The 15,994-nt window shown below is 35.5% G+C and overlaps 1 protein-coding gene across 6 annotated transcripts in view; it reads right to left on the bottom strand.

Annotated features, from left to right (window-relative positions):
• LOC134670168 (CUGBP Elav-like family member 4) overlaps positions 1-15,994 on the bottom strand; it is a 797,956-nt gene that overhangs the window by 657,911 nt on the left and 124,051 nt on the right. For 4 of the 6 annotated variants that reach the window (XM_063527978.1, XM_063527899.1, XM_063528142.1 and 1 more), the window contains one exon: positions 12,540-12,622. In XM_063527978.1, the coding sequence (XP_063384048.1) occupies positions 12,540-12,622 (83 nt within the window). Of the gene's footprint in view, positions 1-2,721; positions 3,019-12,539; positions 12,623-15,994 lie in introns of those variants that run through there. The other 2 variants (XM_063528282.1, XM_063528334.1) reach the window with 2 other exon arrangements.

Here is a 15,994-nt window from a genome sequence, read left to right as displayed (position 1 = left end):
TTGCACCACTATTTGTTTTACCCCCAGCACCGATAAAACGGCGGCAGGTATCTAGAGCAAATAGGCTACCTCGTGTAAACTCCCCTTTAATAATGAAATTACATTGACATAAATAAAGGGGTAGTAGTGGTTAGCCCACTTAGCGCTCAAGAGTTGTAATGATTTTGGTTAGACACAAAAATGCAATTTGTACTGTACTAAATTAAGGTAAAGAAACGTTAATGAATAGGTACTCGTACGAACCACTGCATAGAGATGCTCTAATACTTGTGAAATACTAAGAAGTGAGTAGCAGTACGTGTACTATGTTACTCCTCCTCCTACAAAATTCTAAAATTTACCGCTTCGGGCAATACTCAAACTTGCGACTTTTTGGAACACCAGTCCAATCACTCTTTATCCAATAATTCGGTGTTCGAAAATGCAAGTTCGGGTCTTGCCTAAATAGCCAAGACATAAGATATTGCCTATTGATATATATATTTGAAGCTTACCTGAGTAAGTATAGATATTAAATGTGTAAGTAGGTAGGTACGCAACTTAAAAAGCGGGTGGACAATGCGAGTGCCAATGTGTGTGACCGCGAGTTATTATGATATTTCATTTCTTATTTCATTTCATTTATTTCAGCATATATAAGCATTACAGTGTTATACCAAAGCGCCATCTAGTAGGCAACTCATCTATGCTAGAGCATAAAAACATGTGTGCTTTTAACTTTACGATACATTTCGAATATTTCTTTCCGTCCGTAAATAAATCACGCTTCTTGCTCCATTGTAACAGTTTATGATTTTAGATTTACTGTAGTTGTACCTAGAGTGATTTAGTGTACTACCTACGTGTGTTCTACGTTACATGTGAATCACTGTTACTATGTGAAAAAAAACTAAAACAATTTGTACAAAAGTCTCCTTCAATATCGGTTTACAAATTGCTAACATCTGTTGCTAACTTTATTCAAAAATTTTGCTGTATTGGAGTAAGAGTACAGGCATTAACACTAGCGTCTTTTGAGCGTCAGCGTTTATCAGCGCTATGGAAAATGGCGTCGCTGCGCAGTTAGGTACGCCAACTTTGGGTCGAGCAGTAGCCATAGAGTTGACAAGACGCCGGTAGACGCTAGTGTGGGGTGGCTCTATACGATTATATTTTCAAAGTTTGCACTAGACACTGCTAAGCTAAGGTACCATCGCCCACACTGGTAACAGGCAGCTCGTAAACCTTATTACAAAAGTCATAAGGTCCACCGATGGACAGTGAACAGTGTTGCTGATGGTACTATGCGAAACTAACGCAATTCCAAACAATGCACATTACCCAATCGCATTCGAAAATACGGTAATTGGCCGATGGCACAGATTGGGAAACCATCGCAGCTAGATATTACCGAAAAGGCAGTTCCACAACGGCCATTAGTGAACACAATTAGTATGTGTATGAGTTAGTGGTCAGTCGATTACAATTAGAGCCGTAGAAAATGGGGCAGCGAGTGTGAATGTTGTAATAAAACAAATTATTTGAATTTAGTATTTTCTAATGTTTAAGCAGCAGTTTCCTATTATTACACAGGTAAATATTTTTATTGGTGTTATGTTAAGTAGAAGTATACACAAAATTCATTATGGAAAGAAAATCCACGATACCATACACGAAAAATCGTGGATTCGTTCAAAGGGTTAAAAGCGAATTGAAGGACCGACGGCCGACTGTGAGTATCAAGTCATGTGAATGTTGGCCCTCCTCCAATTATTTGAATTATTCAACCTTACTTAAACTCAAAGGAAGCGTTGGGGACTATGAAGTTAAAGTGTTAAGCTATTTAACTTAACACTTTAACCGCAGAAAAACGTCAACTGACGCACGCGACTATAAAATGCGCTCCGGCGCGGCTTGACGCCAACCGGTCAATGGGAATCGTACATTAGCCCAATATCAACCTTCGTGCATTCACACAAGGTTCACGATGACGCGCCGCACCACGATTAGATAGACGTGCCGATCACAAGGTTAAAGGGCTAGTTGCCTAATAATGTTGTATAAGATCAGGACAGTACTGTACAGTGGGTAGACCGATTCCACAGGAAGCTGATATACGAGTATCAGGGGCCTATTTTTCGAAATTCTGATAGGATGTTGCCAATGGTAACCCGTACGATTTGACGGATTTTGTGGATTAATTATATTAGTCCAATACCGTTCGAGAAATGGGCCCCAGATCTTGTGTGGTTTCCATTCGGTAGGTATTTCACGGTCCACGGTGTTTCGCAATGTTTACATTTGCTAAATTTATTACAGCTCTGTAATTGTAAATATGGTCTACATTAAAGCAAGCCTTAAATTCGCTTTGAAAATATTGGAAAGGTTCTTTAAATATAATAATTATTACGTGCAAAAAGCACATGCCTTTAATGTAACCAAATAACAAACAACGCATTTGGATATATTTTGATATATATTCTAGTAAATACCTAAAGTACTGACTTACCGAAGCAGTAGTTATATATTATATCCTACACCTAAGTAAATAGGTACGTAAATTAAATTGTACTACCTACGTTAATATCTTACGTAGCATCCTTTAATAAAATCGTTTACTAACTACATATAGTGATTTTTTTATTATATAGATACAATTAATATTTTTTAATAAATTACTCTTAGCAAAAAACCTACATGCAGGCAACATGTCCATTTTTTATGCAAAAATACATGACTCACCAAATCATCGTAGTAATTCGCAATATGCGAATACACCAGCGAGTCGTAATCCATGGTAACAAGCACACACACACTCACAAAACACAAAATCCCGGTACCCGCGAATTCCCGTGCGATCCCGATTTCCCGCGATGTAGGAAACGTGCGCCGGCGTCGATTTAAGACGCATTGCCGTCTGACGTGCGAGTCGACCGTAAAGCTATAATAAGACCAAATTTTAAACACAAATCTTTGGTGCTGCTACAGATCTCTATAGAGCTGTCGGTGAGAGTTTGTAATGAGTGATGGAAGTCACGAATCTTGGGTATATCCAATTTCGTGACTGACAGATGGTTTTTAGACATTTTGTTTACTTTATCATAATATAAGAAGCAGCATGTTGTTGGGTGCTCTAATTTCACTATCTCGGTAACCATCAATTTTACCTCCATTATTTTATAACACTTAAGTCTTTCTAAATTACTAACCCGTAATAATTAATCCATTTCAATATAATAACTTTATAGGTAATTATGGAATTACACTCATATATGGAAATAATAATTTGCAGTTTACTCCATGATATTAAATTACATTTCTACTATTTGCTGCTCTAAAATTTGAATTGAACGCATGCAGCCTAATTGCTAATTCAATTTGAACATCATTGAATAATTTCGTTTGTTACATGCGAATAATTTTGTAACATACAGCTACTTTTAGAATGATAATGACTGAAGCGTTCTTTATTTATCTCGACTTTGAATAATATCTAAGGGGATTTCATCATCATCATCATCTCAGCCATAAGGCGTAATAGCTCATACTTATTATTTCGTTAGAGCATTTATGTAATATGTAATATCATGCATTAAAGCCACAATAAACCTATTTAAAACACACTTACCGCCCAAAAATCACAGTCAACAGCTCAATAGAGTTCCTCAAGAGGAAGCGAGTTATGGCGCACGAGTCATGATTTCAAACATGTATGTATGTTAGTTTGTTTTATAATTTCTACGGAACTTCTTACAGATTTACAATGAACTCGGCGCGGCGAGCTTCAAGGTGTTAATTTATATGAATGATCTCTGTTTCGTGTTTGATGTTGAAATTAGTCTTTTACGGTTTTAAGAAGGATGAAATACCTTAAGATGAATAGTGAAATGATTTTATATTTTAAAATAGCAGGAGGAAACCGGGGTTAGAATTAACAAAATTTTTATTTCATATCTAACTATAACACGCCTATTTAGTATTGATTCTTTATACCTACTAAATCACGTAACGACTTACAATCTTGTATAAAAATCGTATAGTAGGCAATCATTGTAGACAAAATACCTTCTTATATTTTACATAATAGTCGATCTTACTTATAAATTAATAATTCTTAATTCTTGACTTGACGCTTTTTGGAAAAAGACGTTATATTAAAGAAAAATTATATGTCTCATTTAGCTTAAATTTACTTCCCATTAAACCAAAACCATCTTATCCTCAGTCGGTAAGCACGTACGGTAGAAACGTTAGAGCAATACAATGTTATTCTAATTCACGACAAATCCTCGGGGACGCGAAAACAAATGCAATACGCGGTACGAAGACGAACGTTATCTGTTTAACGCAGCAATATCTTATTTAACACCACCACGTCATTTCAAAACCAACCGTATGATTAAAGAAATAGAGTTCAGTTTGGAATATTGAATGAGAGTTGGTTTAAGATTTTGAAGAAGAGATAAAATAATGCTTTTGGGCTCGGCGCGTTGCATAAGAAATGCAGGTTTGGTTTATTTATGTGATGTTTTAAAGTTTCAGTAAGAAATGAGCCAACTGAAAAAAGTTCACAACTTAAGGCTCACTGTGTACTGGATTTTATACCTACGAAAATTTTGGTAAACATAATTATGTATTTAAAGTTCTATTATACAATATATAAATACTTAAATACATAGAACAGGTAGTAGGTAGTAGACTTAGGTACCTATTGCCACTAGTTCCCTGAAATATTATTTAATTTCATTTTAAGTATAGAAAACACCCACGATTCAGGCATCAGGAACAAATATCCGTGTTCATCACACAAATAAATTCCCTTACCAAGATTTGAACCCGGGACCATCGGCTTCATAGGCAGAGTCACTACCCTACAGACTGGTCGTCAACTCAAGTACCTTATATTCATATATTTTATGTACAATAAATATATATTAAAATATATAACAGCACACGCCTACTCACATTTCTTATTGAAATAACTTCTTTCCTTGATGGTTTATACCTGTAAATTAATAACTATAGCATGCCGTAACCATTTTGATCATCAATAAACAATTTGGCATACTGCACCCAACCACACCACAACACATCCCACAAACTGACACAACCCGCTAACCAATCTTAAACCCTATTACAAAGGCATAAAACCTACCAACAATCACTTAACTTACGCATAGACCTGTTGCTTTGGACGCCTTCCAGTCCCATGACTTATTAGCTGCGTTTAGTCGCATAGCGGTCTTATACCGCCTTTATTCGTATCATTTACATTTTTCAATTCAGCTGCGGTTCGTGCCAAGTGCGTGATTTAGAGGCACATGTGGAGTGTTACGCTTTTTGGTTTGTTAATTTAACGTTATGCATTTTATTGTGACTCTGAGAATATTTAATTTGTTCTGTAAATTATTAATCTATATTCATAAATGGATCGGAAAGAGTACATTTTAATACGGCTTTAGTCATTCACTGTTATAAAAATGTAAGATACTTAATATGAATGGAAGTCATTCATAAAGTAGGTATGCACTTATGCAGCTCGATGTACATGATTGTAACGATTTACAGTAAGATACTTAAATAGTTTCTCATGATGTTTTAATCTACTCTTAAATCTTAACACTATTTTCCGTGATCAAATCGATCAAAAGGTATAATTAAATTTTATTGATAATGGTTATATGAAATTAAGTTTTTTGACAAAATTATTTATAAGGTAAGAGTGAGTTAAAGTACAACTACCACCTGTATTTTTACAGTTCCTAATCATCATTTAAATGAAGAGAAAATTTAGTTCGTATTCAAGTTTTTAAAACCCGATTGTGTAAATTTTTTCGCCTTCATTTTGGTAATAGAAAACCAGTCCCCAGCAATTTCTTGTATTTTTCGTTCTTCTTCCATATTTTTATTTATGGTGCATTGTATAAATCCCGTCGCTTTTTTGAAATCAATTACAACCCCTAGGCATAATCGGTTAAACAGCGAGTCGTGTCACATCTCCCTGGCGACAAAATTCAATATTTAACACGCCAAAGCGTTCCTAACGGCCAAACGGTGATTCTAAATAATAAAAAAAAACTCTACCATTTTTGTTTCTCACGCAAACAAAACACGTCTTTGTTATGATTTTTCAAAGGTCACGTACTGTCGTATTCGCATACCATTTTAGCATATAACTAGTCTAACTAGATCCCTACACCCATAACAATCACACTCAGCTAGAAGTCTTATAAGTACCGGTTTTCGAGACGGTGCTTTTGTCAGGAGTGCTGAATAACGGTTGAATAACATATGTACGCTCAGGCGATCCCAGGAGATGTCCCGAGGATATGTCTAAGCCAAATTTTACTATGAAAATATTATCACGAGGAACCGCATATAAAAGTTTTATGATAAAACGTTATCTTTACAAGCTTTACTGTTTGGAATTTGTGGGTGGTTGGAAACAAGCTTTTTTTTTTACGCTTTTTTCTTTGGTATATGTAGCGTATATAAATAATATGGAAGAAAATGATTTTCTTTTTGGGGAACTTAAATACTTGTTATTCACCCGCGTCATTATTCATGTTCGCTGATTCCATTCAATTTCCATTCAAAATTCCCTTTTAATCAAATGTATTTTCATAATGTAAACAAACAATATAGAAAAATAGAATAGAAAATCCGACATAGACATGATGAAATAGATATTACTTAATTATTTCTTAGGTCCGTTACGTCAGACCAAATTGTTTGGAAAGTTTGTTACAAACATAATTACATACTTGATATAACATATCAGATTATTAAATCGTGAATGCTGCTCCAGGTGAACTCACGAAAAAAGTTCTCGAGGGTCAAATACTATTATGATAGCAAAAACATTATATAGAACGTATGAACACTTTTCTGGGGCATTTTGTGTTTGACCCTAGAGTATAACGAAAGCACACAGCAACATTCACCTGCTACTTTCCAAAAACCCGCCAGCAAAACTGTAGATTTTCTAAAGCAAAAACACACCAGCAATTTGCATACCATTTGCATATTTTTGTTTGTAAATTAAGTCACTCTGGATAGGGCTGTGCGCGGTTGCAACCCTTACACACCTACTTATATACCTACTAGTTGACCTCGCCGATAATGTCCGATAAGGGTACCTAGCAACTGTTTTAATTAATGATTATGCCACTTGTCCTTAAAGCGTTCATTTTACTGTCAAGTGTGAGTTGCACATAGCAATGGTTCAGATGTAGTGCATAATTGTTTCCTTTGTATTTTCTCGGACACGTTCGTATTTCTCATGCTACTTCAGTCAACGTCAGTACTTTTTTACCAAGACTGACTGAAATAGCGAGACACGTTCGTATACGTAACGTATACGTTTCTGTGAAAATACGAAGGAAAATAATTATGTATTACATCTGCAGCAGATTCCTTTCTGAACGCTAATAAAGCGATGTATGCTCAAGAGGTTTTGTTGTAATTAGGAATGTATTTTCTGTTGAAACAATGTAAACATTAATATTTTTTTAGTAATTGAATTTATTTATTAACTAATTGAACTATGTATAATAATATAATTATTTTCACAAAGTCTGGCCGATAGAAGGCTGAACCTAAAAGTATACAAGAAATAAGGCTGGGAATACAGTTTTAATTAATTTTGTATGGATTTAGTTTCACGTATCGCTAACAAAAATGTAGTTACAAAAATAAAATACAGATATAAAGATTGTATTTCCAGAGCACATAAAATAAACAAGTAGGTACCTTTTACACCCCGGTTCAATATGCCCTCTGGCAAAAATATCCATATAAAATGCCTCCAAAAAATGCGTGGCGAAATAATAAATTCACCCAAAACTGTTCGGGAATCAACATAAACGAACACCACGTCAACTTCTTGTTTTATCAGGAATTCCCTATACGTAGAGTGCCCAAAAAGCCGAAAATAAAGCGGGAAAGTCCTAACCTTTGTTATCTAAACACAAAAATATTTATGAATTTTTTCCTTAAACTTCATAAATCATTGTCAACGCGAAATTTTATCAATGATTTATATATTACACTTACAGTATAGGGAATATTTTAAGCGACAAAGGTTAGAAAAAATATAAATACATTTTCGAAAGCGCCTCGATGTGTAACCTTATTATTTATGAATGCCTTTATGGCCTCAAAATTTCTTACGCGTGAATTATTTAATCTGCTTTTCCATTAGGGTTTTCGTGAAATGACACAATTTATATTCAGGGTGAATACGAGGAACTCCAGTTTGAGTTTATGGGAAGATTAGGGTTCAGATCAAAAATTAAAACACTTAAGTTTCACGCCGCGTAGGCTTTTAACGCATTGCGTTGGGTTTTCACTTGATGTTTATTTAGTTGACGATTGATGGGTTTGCGATTTTGTTTTAAAGTGGTTACTCAACGTTAAAGCATGGTAGTCGACTTTTAATCATGACAACGAAACACTTATTACTTCACCTGACGTCGCGCGATGTCACCAACTATATCAAATGACATCGCTCGACTTCGCTTGACTTATCGCCGACATATTTATGTCGCGAGAGATATTTGGCCCCTAGTGTATCCCTGGCTTTGCGCACCTGCGTTAACTGAGGATTACTTTTATAGTCTTTTGCATATTCATCTGTATGTAAGTCAATAATATTTATTTTTATGGTGAAAGAGAGTAAAAAAAACCATTTTGTTTAAATAAGTTGCTAAGTTACCAATACCAATCGTTTATTCTCATATTTGACAGTTATATATCCTTAACCTCTGGGTTCAATTGAAGTAAAAAACATTTTGGCGAAAATGAATTATATATACAGTTTTGTTTAGAATTCCGTTCTGTATAGTTAAAATTTCGATATCTCTTAAAAAGTGGCCTTTACGACCCAATTTTTACACTATGAACTTGCAAAAACAGCTTAGCTCAAGGGGCGTAAATGACCAGTTGCAAATTAGATGTTCAAAGATATTATCGTAAAGGTTACCGCTGAATAGTTATAAATGACTTACATGTCTTTTGTCGTCCTTTAAGCCCTTCATTTGTCTTAATAATTTTTCATATCGTATGGTCAAGCTCAAGATGGTCGTAAAAAAACATATTTTACTATTGATATTATTGAACTTGCCCTTTACGACCCGCTTTGAAAATACTTTTTTAAGTATAAGAAGCGATGTTGTCCTTTACGCCAAGTGAACCCAAAGGTATCGATATGTATATTCTACGATAAACTACCGTTATCTAGTTTGCGTTTGTAACAGCGCCATCTTTTAGGAAATTTGGATATCAAACTTAACACATTTCATGTAGTAAATTATAGATTATGTGGTAAGTACTGGGGACCTAGCGGTAAGGCGTGTTGTTTCTAAACGGGAGTTAGTGGGTTCAAACCCGGACTCCTACTTATAATGTAATTTGATGACGCTGAAGGAAAGTGTGTAAGCCGGAATTATCTCAATGAAGCCCATAGCAGTCCTCTGGGTTTAGAGGACATTAACAAACAGCTGTTATTAAAACATCTAGGACTAAACTTGCCCTAAATGGACCCTGGGCTTATATTGACGTAACCGGGAAAATTACTTTAGCCATGCAAAATTTATGTCAATGCATGCGAATCATGTAATATTCATTTATGTACTGTAAAACTCCGCAGATATAATCCAGTAACGCAACAATGCTTAAAAAAGTACTATATATATTGCTAAGTATAGTAAGTATACAATAGCTATATTCTTTTTTGTTTTGTGTGAGTTTTTCCTTTCATTTATAAGTATAATTTTCCAAGTATCCTAATAATCACGTCTAAGTACCTATGTATAAGGGTTCGGGTTCATTTTAGACCGTAACTTGGTAGTTTTTGATCTTTAGTTTGGTGGTTTTACGGTAAGAATAGCATCAATTAATACAGTAAGTTCAAAAACTTTTTCATCACATTCCTTTGCCACAAAAACAGACAGCGAAAATAGCTTTATTTTAATACAAATAAATAGCCGCGAGTGTCACGTTTAAGTGGCAAATGGTAAAAAACGGGCCGCGTATGAGCCCACATGCATTATTCATGGCCGTATAATTCGTCGCAAGGCGCTGGTCATTTTCGCTATTACGGCGGTAAGACCCTTATTGTGGCGTGTACCGCGAGTATACATTGTGTCTTGGAGACCAACAAAGAAGAGAGATAACTTTTAAACCCCCACTCCCGTTTATTGATTCTATCAGTGAGGTATAAACATTAACCCGTAGGTACTAGCTTTTGCCCGCAACTTCATTGCCGTGATGATGATTTGTAAACACTATCCTATGTCCTTCCCCGATAACGTAACCAATATTTATTTTATTGCGGTATTATTAATTTTACTGCGTTTGATGTAAGTGTAATTTAGTACTTACTCAATGTGTTGTATTCGCATACGACTCATTAATAATGACTTATGTTATAATGTGATGTGATGGTATGTTATAATTAACAAACATCGAGGGACTCGTATGTAATGGCATGTTTCGCGCACTTGCATTAAAATGTACCTACTAAATATTTACATTTATATTTTATAAATACATATAATAAATGATTTATTTATCAAAAACAAAGATAACACAGATCAAGCCATTTTACGACAGTCATCAAAATCTAGTATTGTGGTAAAACATTATGTCACGTTTTAAACGTAGAGTCCCAGCCGAGTTTTTACGTCCACTTAAATTTTCAGAACAATTACTTTATTTCGGGCCGCGGAAAGCTTTTGCCTAAATTGGGACCACCTGTGCGGGGCTTGAAAGTCGATATAGTTTAATATTTGTTGAAGTCTGGCAAGACTCGCTTAAAATGGGTTTTTATCTATGTATGGAGTAAACTCTCTAAGATTATTTATATCTCTATGACTAGAGTCGGATAAAGGTAATTGCGCAAACTAAGCAAGCAACCGAGTGTGCAAATGATAGCATAAACGTCAAATTACACACTTCACACTTCCACACATTGTCACTACATGGTCGGACCTTGCACGGATGCAGATCTTAGAAGCAACACACAGACAGACAGTTAATTCACCGTTTAATTATCCTTCTCTCGCACTATTCAGAATACAAAGCAACCACGGATAGGAAGACAGTCTCACTTGTGGCAACATTGCAAGAATCACATAGCCATATAGTGGTCGCATACTGGCTCTCACAGATCTCTTACGCATTTAAAACATTACCTACACAAATAAATAAAATAAAATAATCATTTATTTCAGATTTTAACAATCCATAGATTTTGTTAGCTTAAGCTAAGTACCTACCTATTTAATGACTAGTGTTAGCATTTACTAATTTACTAATTAACCTATAACTAAAAAGCCACTAAACAATGGTCACTAAGGAGACCGATTATGCCTTGACATTATTTAATGTTTAGATTTTGTTATGATAGGACCTTGATACAATTCTAAAAGCAATACCTTGAATCGACATCAACTCCACATTCTACTAAGATGCTATTATTGAGACAGTTTTGGACATAATTTGTACTGTACCTATGTGTGTCGCTTTTAGCAAAGAGAATAGATAGTATAGAGGGCTATTGCCAAAGTAAATTTTGTAGTCACGGTACATTTACTGCCATCTATCGACACACAATTAAAACTTAAAATAAAATTGAAAATGTATAAATTAATCAAAATATGTTTACGGATAATGATAAATGATTTTTAATTTATATTGTTCCATACTGACCCATGTTCTTTCACTGATATGTGTTAAAATTGTTAAATATCAAACGGTGTCGTCAACGCCATCTAGCCGAGAATAGGCCAAAGGTGTGTGCGCCGTATCAATTCGAGAATGACTTTTTCTTGATTTCCGAGGCACTTTATTTATCTTATAAGGAGTTATATATATTATATCTCTGCTATTAGCATAGGTAGGTATAATAGGAATGAATTTGATATTGAATGCGTAGTCTGTAAGAGAGATTCAATGTTAAGTCTATAGCGGCAGTACAATGCTGCCACAGTGTTTGCTTTTCATGTTGGGCGAACGGCAATTCTAGAATGAAATGCTTCGTATTGCTACTACATTAAGGTTCAATTCCTGTCGCCTTGAGTATACAAATACGGGACTCTACATATGTGGCTATGCTTCTTAATGATATGAAAAAAAACGATGGTTGGTATGTTTATATTAATGTCTAGCCTCTATCAGCGGATTTGCCCGCGTAACTAGAAGTAAAGCAAGGACGCTGAGCATAAAGAATTTCGTACATTGACTTGCCTGTTCTTATCTCTATCGATCACTGATTGTGTAAGAGTATTCTTACTAAAATACAGTTATGTAAGAGTTATATAATGGTCGCGGAACTTCTGGACCTATACGACCTTAAGACCTTCAAGAAAAGAACGAACCTTAAGTTTAAATGCCGGCAACACCCTTACAACCCCTTTGGTCCTGCAGGTATCTATGAGCTACGGTAATTGCTTACCACTAGGAGATTCGTCTGCTCGTTTGCCTCTTATGTCATAAAAAAACTAAAATAAACGATAGTTATGTAAGAGTCATATAGTGGTCATATAACAAGTACTCACCCCTGGTAGCGTCCGTTTTTCATGAAGCGCTGACTGCGCGCTCGACGCGCTCTCCGGGTTGAAGTAAGTCAGGAAGGCGCACCCTGTGAAAGAAAACGTTCATTTAATATGGTGACTAAAAATAATGTACCAAATAATTGTGGGATAATATTTTAAAAATACCGGCCAAGTGTTTGTAAACGGCCCCACTAATTAACAGTCCGCCGGACGGTATCGGCCTGTCAGTTGTTTGGAACTGTCAAAATTTTGTTCTAACTGACAGGCCGATACCGTCCGGCGGACTGTTAATCAGTGGGCCCCTTAAGGCAACGACCGTTACGAACCATAAGATTTTCTTTGATTTTGTAAAAACAGCCGTGTACCTATTTTCGGAACTTATGTAAGTACTAAAATGTAATCTGATATTTTGTCAGTCGCTTTTCGGTTTGCTGGTTTCCACTCTAGGTTCTGAGGTCAATGGCTATGTAAGATATAGCTTGATGATGATATAGCTTGCTTAAAAACTAGCGCCTACGCCAATTCTTAGGATTAATAGTTAAGCAGACCGCAGGCTCTCATGAACCGTTAGCAAAAGGCAGGGACAACACCAGGAAGGTGATAAACAACTTACACTTACATATCCATAATTTGTGATATGAAAATAAAAGACCAATACGATTTTAAAGTTTTGCTACTCCCACACGAATCGAAATGAAATTTATCTTCCCGCTTATTATAATGAACGTAAACCCATTGCAATCCTGAAATAAAAGTGTGAAAGCAGACAATAATATATCATCCGACCTTACCGTCGCAGCATCCAATTTAAATAACAATACAAAAAGTTGATATTAATTGATCGCGGAATGGTTCCCAACGGGATTACAGAGGCGGCATTCAGATTTTACATCTGTTATTGATATGATGTTACTTTCTATGAATCGCGCTTGAAGCCTAAAATAATCTTGAGTGACATGAGTAAATATGTAAGTATAAATATAAATTTATCATACTTCTTTAAATTTTGAATGCCGCTCAAAAATGGAAGCACGCCCAGAGCCAAAACCTAGAGGCCCTTTTGACAACTTAATGGAATGTAAGGGGGTAAGTACATCGAGCGGATGCCGCCCTTGGTATTCTTAAACAGCGACACTCTTAACTGTCATGTTTACCAATAGGGGATATTACTGCTATGTTCTGTCGCTAGAGTGCAGCACTACCGACTCAGTAAATTCATAGACTAACTTATACATACTGTGCCTTAAACTGTTTTTTGATAAGTTTTCACAGACAATAAAATATGACATTGATGAATCAAGGCGATTTGTTAACAAAGGCCTACCGGTAAACGCGAAAATCGAAATGTAGCTATCTGCCTCTTTATCGCTCGAATATGCAAGAGTAATAGAGAGATTAGATAACGAAATTTCGATTTTCTTGTTTTGCGGTAGGCCATGTGATTGACGTGACGTGTGATGTGTCAATGTGGTTTGTTTACTGTATGTGCTACAAAGGTGGCCACCTACGCAGAGCTTTGCCTAATATTCCCTATTAAAAAAATCACTATTTCGGAAAGTTTCCCATGTCACATCCGTACGTGCGATACAAATTCACTTCTAGTACCTACCTCATCATAACAATATATGTATTAACAATAATTTTCAAAGTTCAAATATCTCTTCGGTTGGTAAAACGGTAAACTAGCCCGCTTATTCTGTACGACTAGTGGAGGTTGTATATTGGGGTACTCAATCTATTTTTATTGCCTATTTTATTGAATATTCAAATCTCTTTGGGTCAATCGGCTTTCGGAATAACAATTGTGGTCGCATGTGTTGCTTTTCAAATATTTTCAAATGTGTTTGTATTCGATCACGGTATAAAAGCAGTGATAGACGAATTGTTTAATGGTTTTATACAACAAACAAGTTTGATAAATAGTAGGCGGACACCAAAGTATATGAACTAATTTAAACTCACGATTAGTCATTATATTCACAACCTGCGACGTTTCGAGGACGGCGTTGTTAGTACAGTCATTATAGATTTTGACCCGTGAATAATTAGTTCTTGGATTTTTTTTTCGTAGGTCTCTCGGGGGGGTCACTGGGAGTGTAAATTCAAAAAGTAGGCTTAATCAGGCTCCTGCGTATATTCAAAAAATGGTTTTTTTCCAAAATAACGGTTTTTCTTCAATAACTCGGCCATTTTTGATTTTACAGTAAAACCGTAAGGACAAAAATTGTAGGAAATTTGATTCTCTACAAGTTAGTCCAGTCATTATATCCAAAAAAACCGACCCTTCCCGTGAATAATCAGTTCTTGGATTTTTTTTTCGTACGTCCCTCGGGGGAATCACTGGGAGTGTAAATTCAAAAAGTAGACTGAATCAGGGTCCTGTGTATATTCCAAAAACGGTTTTTCTTGGATAACTCGGTCATTTTTATTTTACAGTAAAACCGTGAGGACAAAAATTTTAGAAAATTTGATTCTCTACAAGTTTGGTTCTCACAATTTTTCTTCTAGGATCGATAGTTTGGAAATAAAATTTGAAAAAAGCGACAAATTCAAAATATTTTCAACATCTCGTTTATTTTCAACTTTACGACATAAATGAAGAGGACTAAACTTGTAGAGAATCAAATCCTGAACAATTTTGGTTCCCACCTTCTTTCCCCCAAAATCGATATTTTAGAAATTAAACCTGAAAAACGCGACAAATTCAAAATATTATCATTATCTCCTATGTTCCACGCTTTACGGCATAAATGAAGGGAAACAAAGTTGTAGAGAATCAAATTCTGAACAATTTTTGTCCTCACGGTTTTACTGTAAAATCAAAAATGACCGAGTTATTCAAGAAAAACCGTTTTTCGAATATACACAGGACCCTGATTCAGTCTACTTTTTGAATTTACACTCCCAGTGATTCCCCCGAGGGACGTACGAAAAAAAATCCAAGAACTGATTATTCACGGGAAGGGTCGGTTTTTTGGATATAATGACTGGACTAACTTGTAGAGAATCAAATTTCCTACAATTATTGTCCTTACGGTTTTACTGTAAAATCAAAAATGGCCGAGTTATTGAAGAAAAACCGTTTTTTTTTGGAAAAAATCCATTTTTCGAATATACGCAGGAGCCTGATTAAGCCTACTTTTTGAATTTACACTCCCAGTGACCCCCCCGAGGGACCTACGAAAAAAAAATCCAAGAACTAATTATTCACGGGTAGGGTCGGTTTTTTGGATATAATGACTGTACTATGTCCCCGTGGTATCAGAGAAGACTGGCTAAAGTTCACATCAACATCTTCTAGGCGCGCGAATTTTTAGAACTACCCGCACTCGACTTAACGTCAGAGGTAAATTTAAAACTTCATTTTACGCGATTAATTAACGTGGTTGTGAATAATAACGACCAAAGAATTTGGACTAGAAGATCGGCTTAGGTAATATGTATGATATTACTATCTT

This window comes from Cydia fagiglandana, chromosome 1, assembly GCF_963556715.1.
Source record: "Cydia fagiglandana chromosome 1, ilCydFagi1.1, whole genome shotgun sequence".
Taxonomy (NCBI): Eukaryota; Metazoa; Arthropoda; class Insecta; order Lepidoptera; family Tortricidae; genus Cydia; species Cydia fagiglandana.
The sequence above is the reverse complement of the archived record's forward strand: the minus strand, read 5'-3'. Positions and strand labels throughout refer to the sequence as shown.